The following is a 16,922-nucleotide window of genomic DNA, read 5'->3' as shown; positions in this document are numbered from 1 at the left end:
AGTGGAGGAGAGTGTTTTTTGGGGGAAGGTGTGTGTGTGTGTGTGAGGGGACGATAGTGCTCGGAACAAAGGAAACAAAGTTAACAACTAAGAAAATCGCACATTCCTTGCTTTCGCTTGTGACATGTGTAGGTAGAAACTCATAATGGAAAAACATAACATCGAAGAGACACACACATTCAAATTATTAATTCGCATTAAATGCCTTTGGGCCTTGATTTAATTCTTTTCGCTTACATTTGCATGAATCTGTAGATCGCCGGGCGAGAGTACGGTTTGGACACCTTGAACGCCGCCAAAATTACCTGCTATTCGATGTTTATTTTTGTTTTTTTTTTGGTTTTCATTTAAGTTATTCATTGGGTATATTTTTGGTAAGGTTTTTGGCATAATGGTTTATTGTGGCGGGCAAGTTGGTTGGAGTTTCATTTTCAGGGTAGACCACAGAGAGAGAGAAAGAGTGGAGAAAAATATATGAAAACAATATTTCAAAGGTGAGTTCGAGTGGTAAATGTGAGTTAGACTAACTTTTAACTAGCTTACTACCTTAGCTTAGGGGTTATCATCAATCTCTGAGGGATTCCAACAAATATACATTTAATATATAATAAACTTAAATTAATATTTATGTTTCTAATTACTGTGCTAAGCCTAATGTATATTTTACTTAGATCTGATGGTTTTGAGTGCTTACAAGCAGCTAAAAGCTTTCAAACTTACATTACTGATACATTTGTACTCGATATAAAATTGCTGCCTAGTATCTGCCCTTGAAAGTAGGCAATAAAAGTTGTTGCAAACGCATTTTCAACCATTTTCTTTAAAACAAATGCACACTCACATACACAGGCACCAGCATGCCAACACTCACTCAGACAATCGCCTTGGGTGCGAAAAAGAACTAGTTTTTCCGACACACACACACACACACACACATAGGCATAGTATCACCCATACTTTTGCATTTTTGTGGGCCATACCCCTGGCATACTTTCATTTGACTTTGGTCACGATACAAAACGTTTATTGTGCGCATAATGGCCAACAGCAACAACAACAACAACAACAATGCCAACAACTAGCGACGGCAAACAAAACAAAAACAAGTGAAATAAAAATAAAAAAAGTAAAGAATAAAAAAAAATTACATAAAAACAGCAAGACCAAAACGATAACAATGTAAACAAAAGAAGAGGCACGAAAGTAAAACAAAGCAAAAGTAAAGTAAATTATTTGAGAAACCACACGCACAATCTGCTTTAAGGGGGTGGTCCAAGGGTAGGGCCCACAAAAGGGGGCAAGTGAAAGGCGCAAAAGACCAAGAAAAGAAAGCAAAAATCAATAATGTACACAAAAACACGGTCATTTCTGTCCCTTGGCGACCTTTCTTATTGTTGTTCGTGTTGCTGTTGTTGTTGTTGTTGTTGTTGTGGAAAGGCTGCGCACAATCATCGCATTGTGCAACAAACAAAGAAAACGAAAAATCAAACAAATTTTACATTCATGTGTATGTCCGTATGTGTGTGTGTGTGTGCGTGTATGTGCTTCCTGTTTTATATTTTTGGCCATAAATTCAAGCCAGTTTGGCTGACAGGCGGTTGAAATGGGCCAGGGGATATGGGGGTTTCGGTTAGGTTCGGAGGAGTAGGTGTAATGGGCGTTGGGCTGGCAAAAGGACACTAAAATCATCATCATCATCATCATCAGCGGCAGGAGAGGGGAGAAATGGGAGAAAGCAGCCGTAGCTTGTGCTATTTTTAAACCAACGCTCCAAAACATACACACACACACACACACACACACACAGACACACGCAGGCGCATAAATAGCACACAAATGGCCGCAAACGGGCACAAACACACGCACCAGGACAAACCAGCAAACAAACAAACACTCGCACACACTAGCACGCACTTTCTGCGTGGGCCAGCCTCAATGTTCGCATTAATGTCACTCATACGCACAGTTGCACATGCAAACAAACAACAACAAAAAGCAACAAACAAAGGCAACATCAACGTCAACTGGTGTTGGTCAACGATTTAATTAAATTCAGTCCCCATTCCCCAAAGATCCTCAGTTGGTCGCATTTTAAAATAGCCAAACACCCGTTTCATATATCCTGTGACACAGACACACACATAGACACACACATATACTGTATATACATATACCATCACCCACGCAGGAGTGCGGTCTATATTTACTTATTCACAGCCTGGTCGCCCATATGCGACACATTTCGCGTTGATGTTGCGGTTGCCATTTTAGTTTTCAAACTCCCCCTTCTTCACCGCCCTATTGATTTTATGCGTGTGTTTAATCGAAAATGTAATTCATTTCACAAATTTGTTGCATAGTTTTGGGCGGGATTTTTGGTTAGGTGCTGGATATTGGGCTGACAATGCACACACATTCACATTTTGCGGCGAACACCGAAGCTGTAACGTGTAACTAACACACACCGAGAGAGCTCTCTATATATAAAGCGCATTTTAGTTTGGCTTAGTGATATGGAATTTCAATGAGTGTGCGTGGTTGGAGTCACCTGCCTATAATCAATTAAATCTATTTTATTTGTTTAAATAATTATGATTTAATTATTGAAATTTAAAGTTCTTTTGACATATTGTGAGCATTTCTAAAGTCAAAATCAATTTGTATTTCCCATTTTTTGTTAAGTTAGCTATTCAAAAAAGATGGCATATTTGCTGGTCACTAAAAATGTAAAAAGGACTTGCATATAAAATCTTTTTTCATAAACGAATCAACCAAAACGAATGCAACTAAAGCTCTAATATTTTTATTAAGAAAAGTTAAGCTTTTCTGCATTCCAATTGAATAAACGGAATGGAAAATTAAGCCTTCAATTACAAATTCATACTTTACTTTGATTAAAACCTAGCCAAGGGAAACTAAGTTCTTGGCTCGCAACCAAAAGTGACTATTCTGCATTATTCTTCGATAAATTCAACTGCATTTGTTGTAGTTTATGCTGCTTTGTAGTTGTTGTTTTGGCTGTTCTAAGTTGCTGTTGTAACTGATTGTTTTTTTGGCTGGATTTCCATTTTTTTTTTGGCATTTGTCAGACTTTTTTTTTGGTAAGCTATAAGCATTTCTGTATACTGAGTGCTAATCTATTTGCATTTTGCATTTAAATATTCAACTTTTTGGCTGTCTAAGCATTTTTATTTTTGTGGCTTGGATGTTGTTTGTTGATGTGAATGTGTGTGGCAGTTGTTGTTGTTTGTTGTTTTTGATTCTTGTTTGTGGTTGTTGTAGCTGTTGTGGGTGCAATTCAAGAGAAGCTTCACTAACTGCAACTGACACTCACCTCAAAAGTCAGCTTTTGTTTTATTGAATTTTTCAAAATTTTATTTTGTTTGTTTTTATTTTTTGGGGTATTTTGTTTTGAAGTTATTTTTCCATATATTTGTAATTTGCGAAGGGTTAGGTTTTATTTTTAGTTTCTCGATTTCCTCATTTGTTTCCTGTTGTTGTGGAATTCTGTTTTAGGCCGTTGCCTAATTTGTGGTACAAATTGCTGGGCATGTTAGCCAACCACCCCAGAAGCACACACACAGACACATATTCGTATATACACTGAGACTCAGGTGGCACCAAGGAGCACCACCCAACCACCCACACACAGAGATTGCGTGGCAGTACAGTAAACAAATCGAGCGTTTTCCTTCTACCTGCTAACCAACAGCAAAATGGCAAAAAAAAAAAAAGAAAATAAAACAATAATATTAAGTTGGTGCTGCCTCCGCTTTTTTTTTTTTTCCAAGAGGCTATGTGAGTGGGTGGATGGGTTAGTGGGTGGGTTTTTAGGCCCTCCAAGCGAGTGCCTTGGGTTCGGGGTCGTAGGTGGATTGGGTGGTTGGCTGGCTGGGTGCTTCGGTGGCTCAGTGAGTGGTTGAGTGGCTCGGGTGGTTGGCCATATGCAAAAGCGTCCGTTGGGCGCCACAATTTGCGCAGTGTATTGTTAGTCGATTGACTGATTCGAGAGCAAATTTGTTTTCTTTTTCGCCTTGGTTGTTGGGTACGCTTTCGCTCAATTAGGCAGATTTAAAGCAGTGGATTTCAAGGTCGTGGTTACCTTTTTTTTTTTGTATACTAAACACTTTCACTTTGTTTGTTGTATTTTCAATTTAATTTTCACACTGTTTTTTTGTAGATATTTGTGTTTTCTTAGTGTGCTTGTTTAACTCCGGCTGTAGGCCAATTAGCCTTGGCTGCTGCTGCTGCTGCTCAATGCCAAGATCTCAATTATTTATGCTTCATGGCCAATTAAGTACATTATGCTTTTTTTTCATTGTTTAACTGACGCCGCTATGTCTTCACTTTCTCTGCTTTCTTTGCGCGACAGCCACATGTCAGGCTCTTCCTCGAGGCTCCTTCTATTCCTGTTTTTCTTTCTTTTTGGGATTGTACAATTTCCCACCAAGGTTATTTTTAACTCGACATTCACATTTCACAGAGTTTGGCTTTCGTTTTCCGCCCGCTTCGCTTTCGATTTCACTCACTCGGGGGGCCCTTTGCGCTTTTCACTCTCGAATTTCGTTAGCGGGGATTTTCCGATTTTCCAGCAAACGTAATTTTGCTTATATTATGGATAGTAGAATATATATATATATTTTTTCTTTTTTTTTTTTTTGACACACGTGCGAATTTTGCGAGCAGGACCGCTGCGGCTGTTTACTCGCCTTTAAAGTTCATCGAAAACTAATTTCGTTTCGATTTCATAAAAAATCTCAATGGAATTTTCGCTTTACGCTGCCATTCGCTTTCCCTTGCGCCTACTCGCTCTTTCTTTCTCTCTCCCTCTCTCTCTCTGTCTCTCGGTGGCTGTTGTTGTTGTTTCTGTTGGAGCCTACAACGTTTCCAATAACAATGTTACACGGCGAACCAGCGAACCAGTGTGGTTGTTGTTGCTGCTACCACATTTCCATGGCACTTCCAGTGCCGAACTAAAAATAAAGTTAAGCGCGTGGCCAACACCGCTGCCACTGCCTCTGCCACAGTCGACGCAGCAGCCAGCAGCGATAACATTGACAGCTGCTGCCACCCACCGACCATCGCCCACTTTCTACCTATCTAGCTACCTCCCATAACCCGCCGCCCACTTTAGGGTCAGCGGGTTTTTCTTTGTATGTGTGTGCGTGTTTCTGTGCTTGTGTACGAGTATGTTGCTGTTTGTGTTTGCCACCTTCAAGGCGAATCTCTGGCAAAGTCAACGTGTTTGTCTTTGCCTTCCAGCAAAGCAGGCGGTGGGTCAATGGGTGGTGCTCCTGCGCGTGCTGGATGCGGAAAAGCCAGGAACTAAAGCGGACGGATTACTGACACTGCCACTGCCACTGCAAGTGCATGTGCATTCGTTGTTGTTGCTGGCTGTAGTAAGGACCATGACGCTGCACAAAAACCCCCGAATCGAAAAAGGCAGTGAATGAAATGACGTCGCTGCAAAGGGAAACCCAAACTGGGAAGAGGACTCCACTCGAATTGCAACAAAAAGCAGGAGACACCAAGAGCTGTTAGTGGCTAATGTGACGCAGATTGAGGTAGTTATAAAAAAGAGTTCAGGAATTTAGAGGAATTAACTTGCCTAAAATAGAAATTAAAGAGGTAGAAATTCTGTTGTTAAGACTTTCTACCAAGTTAGAAGTCCTTTTGAATATTAAAAAAATTGTAAAATATTATGGAATTTTTTGATAAGTTATTAATTAATAAATACTGGTTTATAAACTATTTCCAACTGGAAAATTTAGTTCTCCTAAAAAGATACCAGTAAGAGGAGATTATCTTTTCTTACTAAACTAGTTTAAACTAGTTTAAAAATCCTAAAACAAAATTATTTTTTTGCATAATAATCTCAGAAATTTAATGGAATTCCCTTTTATAGTAGCCAAAAAATTCAGTCAAAATAATTTTACTTTTCTCAATCGTGGGTTAAGTTAAAAATTTGTGTGAGTTTACGCGCGCTTCACGCCAACATCAGCTGCTCATCTGCCTCGCCCACCCACTTGACCACCCACCGTCAGTGGAAGTGGATGTAAGAACCACAACAAGGGGATCGACGTAAACGGAGGGGAAAAGTGCAGCGCATGCGTCTAGCTGAAGCACGATGGTGTGTGGGAATTTTCCAAGCTAGTCTTTGGACGGGAAATTCCAACGCATGACGTCTGGCGGTACACTGTGATTATTGTGAACTGGCAACAACACAGATTGGTGAGTTTTTGGTGGCAGAACTTTGGTGAATTCGGAGTGCAGTTGCACTATCAAATAGAATCCACATGGCATCCAACCAGCTTGCCATCCACCCACGTTTCCCATTTTCCCCTAGAGACTTTCACTTGCTTCGGTTTCGGTTTCGATTTCGATTTCTTTTATCACTTTTCTGCATTTTGGCATTTAATTTATGGAAGGCAGACATAAGTTTTGCCCCACCTGGTTATCAATGTGGTTGCACGCCAGATCAGGTGGGTGGGTGGTTCTGTAACTTTTGTGCGCCTAATTTTATGCCACACTCTGTGGCTCACGAGCACTCACACACACAAACACACACTCAAATTTACTGTAAGCCTCAGGCCAAAGTTGAAATCAATAATTATTATATGCTAGTTTGTTGGGAAATTGAAAATGACAGAAGGAGTTGTGTGGGCGGGGCTGGTGTAAGGATGGTGTAAGTGCAACATGCTTGCCAGAAACTTGCGCGCTAATGTGCAGCAATAAAAAATTTAAATCACCAAGCGCCGCATGTTGCACTACCACCGAAACACTCACTTAAAGAAAATAAGCCAGCGCAAAATTCTAGGACTTTTCAGGAGAAAACTCTTTAAGATTATAGAAAGAAATCTAGCCCTGGATTAGGATTAATAAGTGAAGATCAAAATGATGCTTATTGGATCCAAATTTTAGTCAATAAGCAACAATTTGGTGATTGATTTCTGATGGCTATTTTTCTGAGTGCATGCCAAACTGTCGCCTGCCGACGGGGGTGAAGAGGGCGGGATTTAAGGGTGGCAGAACTGCAGCAAGTGCCAACAAGAAACTTTCTAATTAGGATAATAAATTTGCCAGCATCGCACTTGACAACGTCGCCCGGCATCTCTCAAAACATGAAGAGCAGAAGGAAGCTCAGGCCCAGGCACAACCCATTGCTTCACCCCCTAAAGGAAATGCCACTACGCCCACTTTGCCTCCCACCATCATAAGGCAAGTGCAGCTGCTTGGCCAACTTCTTGATGTTTTGTGGTGGCTGCCAAAAAGGAAAAGCTGCCTTCGTTTTGCCCCTTTTTTTTCGCCACTGCCTTTGGGTTTCCCTGTTTGGAAAATGTGTTTTCGGGTCAGCTGTGTGCAACCTTCCTGCCTTCCTAGCACTGGCATATAATTTATGCTGATTGCATTTAACGGCCAGCGCGGTACAACAACAACAACAGCAACAACAACAAGAATACGGCAAAGTGAAAGTGTGCAGCGTCCAGGAGTGCGCACTTGTCTCGGTGGTGGCTCTTTTGGCCTTTCTCTCTGTAAACAATTTATTTTTATTTTCGCCGCTTCCGCGGCACCTTCTTCTGCGCTTTACTCGAGCCGAAAGCCTGCCCCCCCCTGACCACGCTTTCCCGCCACCCTTTTCAGATTTTCCTTTTCCATTCGCTGGCTGTTGTCGAGCGCCGAGTCAAGTGCCCCCGAGATAAGCGCATCGAAATGTTTCCGCTACAAAACATTCCTCGCCATTCGCCTTTCGCTTTTTCGTGTGCCCTCAGTTTCCATCCATTTTCCTTGCTTTTCCCACGAACTGCACGTGTGTGTGAGGGCCATGTGTATGGGTGTGTGTGTGTGTTTGTGTGCCTGAGTGGGCGTGTTGTGGGTGAGTGCGCTCTCTATTTTTATAACCCCCGGCATGCAAGTTGCGTTTTTCCTTTTGCGGGTAAGAAATGTTTGCCAAAAACTTTTCCAGTTTAGCAGCTTAAACTTTCATTTTTGAGCAAAGCGCAAATTTAGGGGTTTCCTTATCCAGCTTAAATCGAACTTAAGGCCTTAAATTAAGCTTAGAGTTAACTTAAAAGGGATGAGTTTAGTAGACATTGAAAATTAAATACATATATACATATACACCGGATAAACGATAAACACAGAAATGTGAGGCGAAACAGAAGTTAAAGTTTGATTTTTTTTTTGGAAAAACATCAAATATTGAATATCAAAATGGAGTTAAAGAAAAAGACAACGCACCAATGTAAGACAAGAGAGTGCTACGTTTTCGAAAGTTTGCTTTTTTTTTTTTGAAAGATTGATTGGATATAGAAGTTGGTTTTGTAGAGCGAGCGAGTCAAAGAGAGTTTACATTTAGAGAGAGATAGTGAATTATATTTAGGAAAATTTAAATTGGATTTGGATTTCGGGGCATTGCCATGGGGAGACATTCAGAGCAGAAAATATGGAAGCGATAGAGATAGACGGGGGGAGGTAGGGATCAAAGGAGAGTGAGACAGAGGAGGATCACTGAGGCAAGCTCGGTGGGAGATAGAGCAGAGATAGAGAGAAGGGTAGAGAGCTGGATGCACGAAATTGGACAAAACGTCTCAACTCACCGTCATAATCCGATCCAGCGGTCACCGTGGCCACTCCTCCAGATCCTGCTGCTTGGGCCTGGGCGGCCAGCAATTGTTGCTGGAACTCCTCCTCGGAACTGCTGAAGGATCTCTGCTGCTGTGAAGCATACTGCGACCCTGCCAGAGCTCGTCGCTGCTGCTGCTGCTGTTGCTGCTGGCTGTAGGCACTGGAGTCCATGGCATGGCCACCGCTGATGGTCAGGTTGCGGGTCAAAGGTGGCGCCTTCTGATAGCCACCCATCTGCGACATTTGTTGGCCATGTTGCTGGTGCTGTTGCATCTGCTGATGTTGCGGCTGTTGGTGTATCTGCGCTTGGTAGGATTGCTGCACCTGCTGTTGCCTGCCTGCAAATTGCTGCGAATGTTGCTGTTGCTGCTGCTGAGGATGTTGCTGCGGTGACGGGCGATGCTGCTGCGGCATAAGATGTTGCTGCTGCTGTTGTTGTTGGTGTTGCTGGTGCTGAGATTGCTGCTGATGCTGCTGTTGCTGGTGCTGCGAATGCGACTGCGACTGAGGAGGATGTTGCGGCTGCACCTGGCTAGGATGAGCCAGATGGGGATGCTGCCTCATCAGGCCATCCAGTTCACCCTGCAAAGATTCAAAAAGCGATTAACTATCTTGCAACAACAGGTTAATACGTTGACTAATGAACTAATTCGGTTCCAAAAACCTCTTATTTTCTTTCCATAAGGATTCTTTAGAAGTACTCACCTGATAGTATCGCGGATCATCGTCAGGATAGGCACCACCGGATCTCTGTTGCTGCTGCTGCATACTGTATCCCTGCTGCGCCTGCTGTGGATTCATTGGCTGCATCCTGGAGCGCTGCTGCTGCTGGTGGTGCTGCATTTGCTGGCCGGGACTCATCATGGGATCCATTCCACTATCAGAGGCCGAGAGCCGTCGGTTCGTGGGCTGCTCCTGCTGCGAGTACTGACGCCTCAGCATACTGCCCGCCCGCTGCATCGGCAGATTCTCCTTCTCTGCAGCACTGCGTGTCCGTTCCAACTTGGGCCGCTTGTCTGTGGTGTCATGTGGATCCACGATGGGGTGCTGCGAAATGTCCTGTCGGATGTAATAAACCTTGATCTGCTGGTCAAGGCCAGAGTAAATAGATCTACTCACGCTGCTCCCATCCGGCTCGATGCGTCGGATGAAACCGTCTTGTTGGGCCGCCGTCTTGTTGATCCATTGGCCAGTCTTGGACAGCAGCTCCTGTTTCTTGCGGCACAGTATACACACCCAAATCACCTGGAATGTAAAAGGGATATTTGAAATAAGTGTTAATTATAAGAAAAGGATTTGTAGAGGATTAAAGTTGAAGAGATCTGAGAAGCAGGTCAGATAGTTCCTATTCTAAACTTGGTAAACTTATTACTTAAGTGAACCCAACCAAGTCCCCAGATCCTTTTGGTGTCACTCTTCAATGTTTTCCACTCACCCTTTTGCCTGTACGTCAAAAGATTGAAAGCAATCTAGCTCACCCAGGTGCTTCACTCATTCGAACACACCAAGTTCCGGCAACCTCCCGAGAATTTATACGTGAAACTGCTACGCTTTCAAATTTGCGACCAGGCTGTGCCATGGACGAGTTACTAAATCTGAGTCTCAGCGGCATACACAATCACTTCGATGAGTTTTTAGAGTTAGAAGATGACGATGAGAGTTTTGTGAATGATGAAGCTACTGACGCTGAGGTGCCAGGGCTGCTGTATTACTGTAGCAAATTCTACGAACTTCTGAGTGGAAATATCTTTCTAACCACCTACGTGGAACGCGGAAGGAATGAATATTTCGCTGGCTTTAGCAATATTCAATTTGTGGCTCTTCTCCATAATGATCGACATTCAGAGCAGTACTGCTGGATCCACCTGTCGCTCGTTTTCCGAGCTTTCAGATCCACGGCATCAGCCTAGAGAAGCAACCAGCCCAGCGTATGTCACAGCCAAATTGAAATTCCATTTGGCATTTCTTTGGAGTTGTTGGGCCATCTCGTTTCATTTTTCGCCCTGGCATTCATTTCTTAACCCTCCCCCACCCAGAAAGTCCACATTTCTGCCCTTTTGGGGCTTTTGTATCTGTGTATGTGTATGTGTGACATTTTGGCAGCAGTTCAACGGAAAAACGTTTGGCAGCACGGCCAGAAAATGATAAGCCTGGCCAGCGGAAAAAAGGGGGAAACAACCAAGGAAACGGTTCACTGAGTTAAATAAAAATTGAAAAAAGTGTAATTGAAATGCAATGCATTTGCGGGGGCGAAGGCGAAGGCGGTAGAGGTGGAGTGGATTTAAAAGAAGAGACCAGAAAATGCGGAGGGAACTTTCTTCAATGCCAGTAAAAGATATCCAGCCATCAAGGTTACTGGTTACTAGTTATGGTGCCCCGAAATAAATGTTATTGAATGAAAATATAGAGTTAAGGAAAAGCAAACTATATAGATATATATCTAACCTGTTCTGCTTAAACTAAAAATAAACTACTAGAACTGTTTCTTAATTAACAAAATTCATATTTTCCCTTTAAAGTTTCCTTGATTTTTATTTTGTAATCTATTTCTGGCATCTATTTCTGAAACTGAGGGGCTTCGTCATCTTATATCCTTGACCAGAGGCATCGCTTGAAACTGGAAATTATTTCTAAATTATGAGTGTCAAATTGAGAGGCGCCAGGGTGGAAGGAATGATAGTAGTCCTGGTTCTTGGGACGGGGAATGTATATCCTTCATATCCGCCACCCACTCGATTTCGCCCAACGCCAATTATCCTGGACTGCGAGGCGACAAAGGGCATTTATTCATGCGCTCCACGCGTCACTGGGGACAGTTGGCAACAAGCGTTGTTGGCCTATGGCCTATGGCTATGTCGATGTGGCAATGGGGCGTATGAGTGATGGCTGCTTAGTCAAGCGGCAGCGCCGGGTCGCCAGTAATATTGGCACCAGCGTTGTCCTATTTGTCAATGAGCGGAAAATGAGCTCGACACCCTTAAAGAAAAAAAGAAACCCAACCATTTTCCCGCTGTCACGCGCGCTTCGACGAGTGTCTAAGCCCGATGGCAGGACACTTAGCCAAGGAGTGAAAATCCAAAAGGAGCTGTCAGGTGAATGGAATGGGATCTTTGCACTCACCTTGTTGCTGCGGAGTGTCACCTTGCCGCCGCATCGAGCGCAGCAGCGTATGTTGCAGTAGTGGCAAATGTGGCCAACACCGTCGGCGAACTTGGTCTTAAGGCATATGTGACAGGTGGCATCCAGCTCGACGCCGGCCTTCTTCTGCTGCTCGGAGCGCTGTCTGATTTGCATTTCCAGCGTGACCACCTCGTCCTGTTTGCGACTGCAAAAGGGATCAAGATATCAAGAAATCAATTTCAGATAAAAATTCAAGAAAGAAAGAACATAGGGTAAGGTAAGTTTTAAGTCCAAAATTTAAGAAGGAAATAATGAAATTTCCAAGAAAATGTATCTTAAAGATAAAACAGATTAACAAATGCTACTATAACTGACTCCCAAACTCACCGCATGATCTCGTTTTGTTTCTCCTCCTCCTGCTTCTGCCGCATAAGGACATTCTCGATCTGCATCCGCTCATGCGGAGTGAGGTGCGACAGATCGGGCATTTCGTCCATGGCTTCCGGTCTAAGGATGTCCTTTGGTGGAATTGTGGTACTGAACGCTAAGGTCGTTAACGTGTGTGTGTGTTGGTATCTTTGACTAGCGTTAGCTGCTCTAATTAGTCGCAGTGTAATAAACTTTCGATTGGTAATTTTTTATATAAAGAAATTTGTTGATTTACGTTTTCGATTGGATTTAAAGCTTTTCTTTTGGGGACTTGATAAACTTTTAGCTTGTTTTCGGTTGCTTGGAATGCAGTTTAGCAATATATATATTTTATAAATACTTTATGTTATTAAATATTAGTATTATTATTATTTATTATTTGGATTACCAAACCATTTCTGATAGAAAATCACAGAGCAAATTTCAAAATTTTTATGGTTTTTTGTTTTTATTTTTGTTGTTGGTTTTTTGTTTTGTAATGAACTTTTGTTTAAATTTGTTTTGTAGACTTTTGGAAATTCGTTGAAAATTGTTCACAATGCACTCGTCGTCGTTCTTCTTTTGTGTCCGTGTATTTGTTGAATGTTTTATGTATTTTATGCGCTCCGTATGCTTGTGTTTGTGCTGCGGTCTGTATATACGTGTGTGTGTGTGTGTGTGCGTTTGCCCTCTGACCCCTTTTTCACTGGCGACTTTCTTATTGTGCACTGGTTTTTTGTGTGTGCTGTTTCCTTCCTCTTTGTTTAGACCTTTGTATTTCTTTGGCTGAATGCAAATTTGAGTGGAAAATTCGTTTCTGGTTTTTGTTTCATTTCTCCATCGCTCTATATCGTTGTCGGGCCTTTGTTGTTGTTTCTAATTGCTGTTGCTGCTGTTGCTTTTGCAGCCTTTGCCAAGTAAGTTGCGTCCTTTTCAGTTTCTGCTGTTGCTGCCCAGTGCGTTGCGTTGCCATTTTTTTGCATCGAGATCGTTCCGTTCCGAATTGCAGGCCACTCGTTTTAAGGGGAGTTTATGGCCCCCGGTTGTTTAGCACTGCAAGAAGGAAAAAAGAATTAGATTTAAAAGTTTTTAAAGAGAATTTTAAACTAGTTATATGGTAAATCCTACTTTTATTTAGATATTATTCATCTTATGTCTAGAGAAAATATTTTTAAACCTTTACCAATAGCTTCTTATAGGTCTTCTTCTAGTTTAACTTGCATCTATAAGCCATTTCCTTAACTTTTTAATCATCAACACATATTTTAACCGATTAATTTGCCACGCAACTGAAGGCAAAACTCTTTCGTTCCGAGTGAAACATTTAATTAAAACTCGTAAACCAAATGCAATGTGAAATTTAAAAAACAAACAAAAAGTAAGCCAGGAGGAAATGAGAATTTTAACGAGATGAGCAGTGCGGGCAAAGCAGGCATATAAGGAAGGGAGGGGGATGGAAAGGGGGGGTGCCAGGGTGGTCAGTATCTGGCCGCAATGCAAACATATGTAACTGTATTTATGGCCATCAACGTGCCAGGGCAAACAACCAGCCGCAAAACCAGGCAGGTCCCTTAGTGCGATGGCGATGGCGATGGAGATGGAGATGGAGAGGGTTGAGAGGAATACGGAAAGGAAGGGGCTACGGGGGCACTGCGGTTGACACCGTGACGCACGTACAAAATGCGAAAATATATATGAGGCCATGCACAAATACGCTGAGAAAAAAAAACTCTGACCGTTGTTGTTATAAGAATTTTGGTAATAAATTAATAATGAAAGTAAATGAAAATGTATTTGAATTCAAGTAAATCCAAAATTCTAGTATTTTCTTATTTATCCATGAAGATTGTATAGCATAGGACTTATATAAATCAATACATTTTTTTTCAGTGCCCTCGCAAACACTTACGCATAAGAGGAGATTGCCTAGCCAGACGGAAGAGCACAGGGACGAAGGAAAATGGGTTGGGGATTTGCGGGGCAGAGTAGGCTATTTATATAGACGAACCCATTGGAAGACTGCAGAGTGCAACCGGAAGCAGACACTTCACTTGCAGGGGAGCAAAATATGCTTTCATGCGGCTCATTTCCTTTGGCTGAAAGGCGTTCGAAATTAGTATTCAATGGGCCAGGAAGCAATCCAAGCCATCGTAATTAAAAGCCATCAAGCAGGCTGCGCAAAATGAAGTAAGCCAGATGCCCAACAGATAGGCGACTTAGCCAGGATATCGACCTCTAATCCTATTTGAAAGCAGCAATCCGAAAGCTTAGGGCAGGACCAACGAAGACTTAGGACCAGCTGCATTAGACGATGTGAGTCCGCCTTGCAGAAGCTGTGATTGCATGAAGTGGCCATTGGTTATGACCCACGCCTCACTGAGAACAATTTCCCAAGCTCCCAAAACAAATATCTTTACGAGATTGTCGTCGTCAACTTGCCCCGCCGACCCAATTTTAATCAATTTGAGTTTGGGAAACATTAAAAACCATGTCGCCATCATCAACTACATGAAAAATCCGATTGATTTCTCTCATGAATGTGTATTTATTGCTGGTTTATGGGGCATCCTTAGGGCATGCACACACACATCTACGCATATTTACAGAGGGAGAAAAAGTTATTGTCCTTTCTTGTCCTTTCTCACTAGTCTCTAAGAAAGTTATTAGTTCTAAAGAGACTTTTAACTAGTTCCATCTTCTTAAGAAACAAATTCTTGCCTATTTTTCTGTCTTTTTAGGAGTTCTAAATCTAAGCTAAATGTCACCCTTATTTCTTCCTGTGCACTTGCAACCCCCTCTTGGCCCATAACTTATGTAGTTCAAGCGAGATAAAATCCAGCTTCCATGGTGTTTATGGGCCTGCTTTATGCTGCCATCCACAGAGGTCCTCCTCCGGCGATGGCGTGTATCTTGTATCTGCTATACGGTATACGGTTTATACTATATACGTTATATGGTGTCTTGTGTTTCAGCGGGAGCTCATGAATTGATAATGCAGCAGATGCAGCATGCTGCCTTCTGCCTGCTGCCTGCAACAACAACAACAGCAGCAGCGTCAACGTGGCATGCAAAATTGATGGTTGCGTTGGGTGGCTGCTGGGTTGGTTGGGGCTTAAGTAGCTGCTTTATGGGCAACCAAGAAGGAGGACCAGTAGGATATCTAAGGGAGTTAAGGATATGGAACTTGTTAACTGCCTGGCAGGACCAAATTTAATACCAGAAATCAATCTTGTGGCTCTTCAATCAATTGATTACGATGCCAAAGATTGCTCAGCTTGTTAACAGTTCTCCTTCTTGGCCTTACTTTTCTTAAAAAAGTTTCCGAAAATGAAAGACAGGAAAATACAAAAATCAGCATATTAACTGAGAGAGAAGTAAAATGCACAAGAGAGAAGAGAAAGAGTGTTAACATTTCACCACGAACTCCTCTCAATGCGCGCGCTTTTCTTGAGGGCGCGCTAACTGCTTTTAACTGCTCAGCAGTGAGTGAATTTCCCCCAGGAATTTCCCCTTGTAAATTTCCCAGCCACCTGCTTCGCAGTAGATAGAAATTTCATGCGCTGACCGCGCGAACTTAGCAGCAGCGACAACAACAACAACCACAATAGCAATTACTAAGGCAAAGAAAAAGAAAGAAAAAAGAGAAAAAAAACGCAGCAATAGAAAAACCCCAAAGCAGGGCAGAGGGAAAACTTATCAGGCACAAGGATGAATTATAATAATAATGAAAAATCCAGGGGTACGGGCTTTGCGGGTGTACATTCTGCATTCCTTGTCCACTGGCCAAGGTTATTTCCACATTACGCATACGCCCCGCGGCCAACGGAAAAAGGGAATATGGCTCTATGGCATCGCCATCACATGGGAGTGCACGGAGTGCACAAATGTGAAAGTTCACTGCCAGCAAATGCAACTGCAGCTCCTGCCCAGCTGATAATTGACACTTTCAATTAGCCATCGCAATCAGCAACAGAAGCGGCGGCCCAACAACAACAAACAAGAACACAATGTGCCCAGCGGCAAGGAAACCTCATCGGAAATGCATTTGAAATGCTTGAAAAACAGCACGGAGAACACAAGAAAGCCATCAAGCCAAAAGGTCAAAATGCTAAATGGCTAACCGCAATCGAAAACAATATGAGTTTTATGTACATGTTGATAAATATAAATTAATTTTAGTAAGAGAGCTGTGGCTATATTTAGGACAAAGTAAGATTTGGGAAAGTTCCTTAGGAAAAAATACAACAACAAAATCTAAATCCAAACTAAAGTAATCATAGTACCTTTATAAAGCTTGATAAAAATAGCTTTAATTTATTGTAGTAAAAAAGAGAAAGAAAGTTTTCAACATATCTCACTGAAAAGTCAATCTCTCCTTTAAAGCAAAAGTCAAAAATACTTCATTATTCATATTAAATGTAAACTCTGCACACACGCTAGTCAAATAACAGCTGTGTTTGTCAACAAAAAATAAAATTTAATGAAATTTTAACTGGAAAATTTAATGAATAATATATAAGCTCTAACGAAAGTTCTCATTCGGCTTGGATAGTTTCGTAAACAAGTCGCTTTTTCGGAAAGGAAAAGCCAATAATTTCTCTTCTCGTTCATGATTGCAATCGTTGCTATTCCAATTACTTAATTCCTGGAAAAACTACACCCTTTCCCCTATGCAATTTCACTTTAAATTTTAACCCCCTGACATATTTTGTAGTTTTGCACTTATTTTCATCCACCAAAAGGGCAAAGTTTCAACTGGTTGTTGGGTT

The 16,922-nt window shown here is 42.0% G+C and overlaps 3 protein-coding genes across 3 annotated transcripts in view; 2 read left to right on the top strand and 1 right to left on the bottom strand.

Moving 5' to 3' along the window:
* LOC108105255 overlaps positions 1-16,922 on the bottom strand; it is a 41,382-nt gene that overhangs the window by 21,362 nt on the left and 3,098 nt on the right. Inside the window, 5 exon segments of the mRNA XM_017211734.2 lie at positions 8,598-9,207; positions 9,331-9,684; positions 9,745-9,870; positions 11,746-11,950; positions 12,133-13,206. Coding sequence (XP_017067223.2) covers positions 8,598-9,207; positions 9,331-9,684; positions 9,745-9,870; positions 11,746-11,950; positions 12,133-12,242 — 1,405 coding nt within the window. The 5' untranslated portion in view covers positions 12,243-13,206.
* LOC108105258 lies at positions 9,921-11,103 on the top strand. Its single transcript, XM_017211738.2, has one exon. The coding sequence runs from the start codon at positions 10,203-10,205 to the stop codon at positions 10,533-10,535; it is 333 nt and encodes a 110-aa protein (XP_017067227.2). The 5' UTR covers positions 9,921-10,202; the 3' UTR covers positions 10,536-11,103.
* Positions 14,815-15,435, top strand: LOC108105246. The gene is given in 2 exon segments (XM_041819497.1): positions 14,815-15,065; positions 15,161-15,435. Coding segments are annotated over 2 exon segments (321 nt in total). The 5' UTR covers positions 14,815-15,019.

The sequence above is a fragment of the Drosophila eugracilis genome, unplaced genomic scaffold, assembly GCF_018153835.1.
Source record: "Drosophila eugracilis isolate 14026-0451.02 unplaced genomic scaffold, ASM1815383v1 contig_75, whole genome shotgun sequence".
Classification (NCBI taxonomy): domain Eukaryota; kingdom Metazoa; phylum Arthropoda; class Insecta; order Diptera; family Drosophilidae; genus Drosophila; species Drosophila eugracilis.
This window is presented reverse-complemented; position numbering and strand designations above follow the sequence as displayed.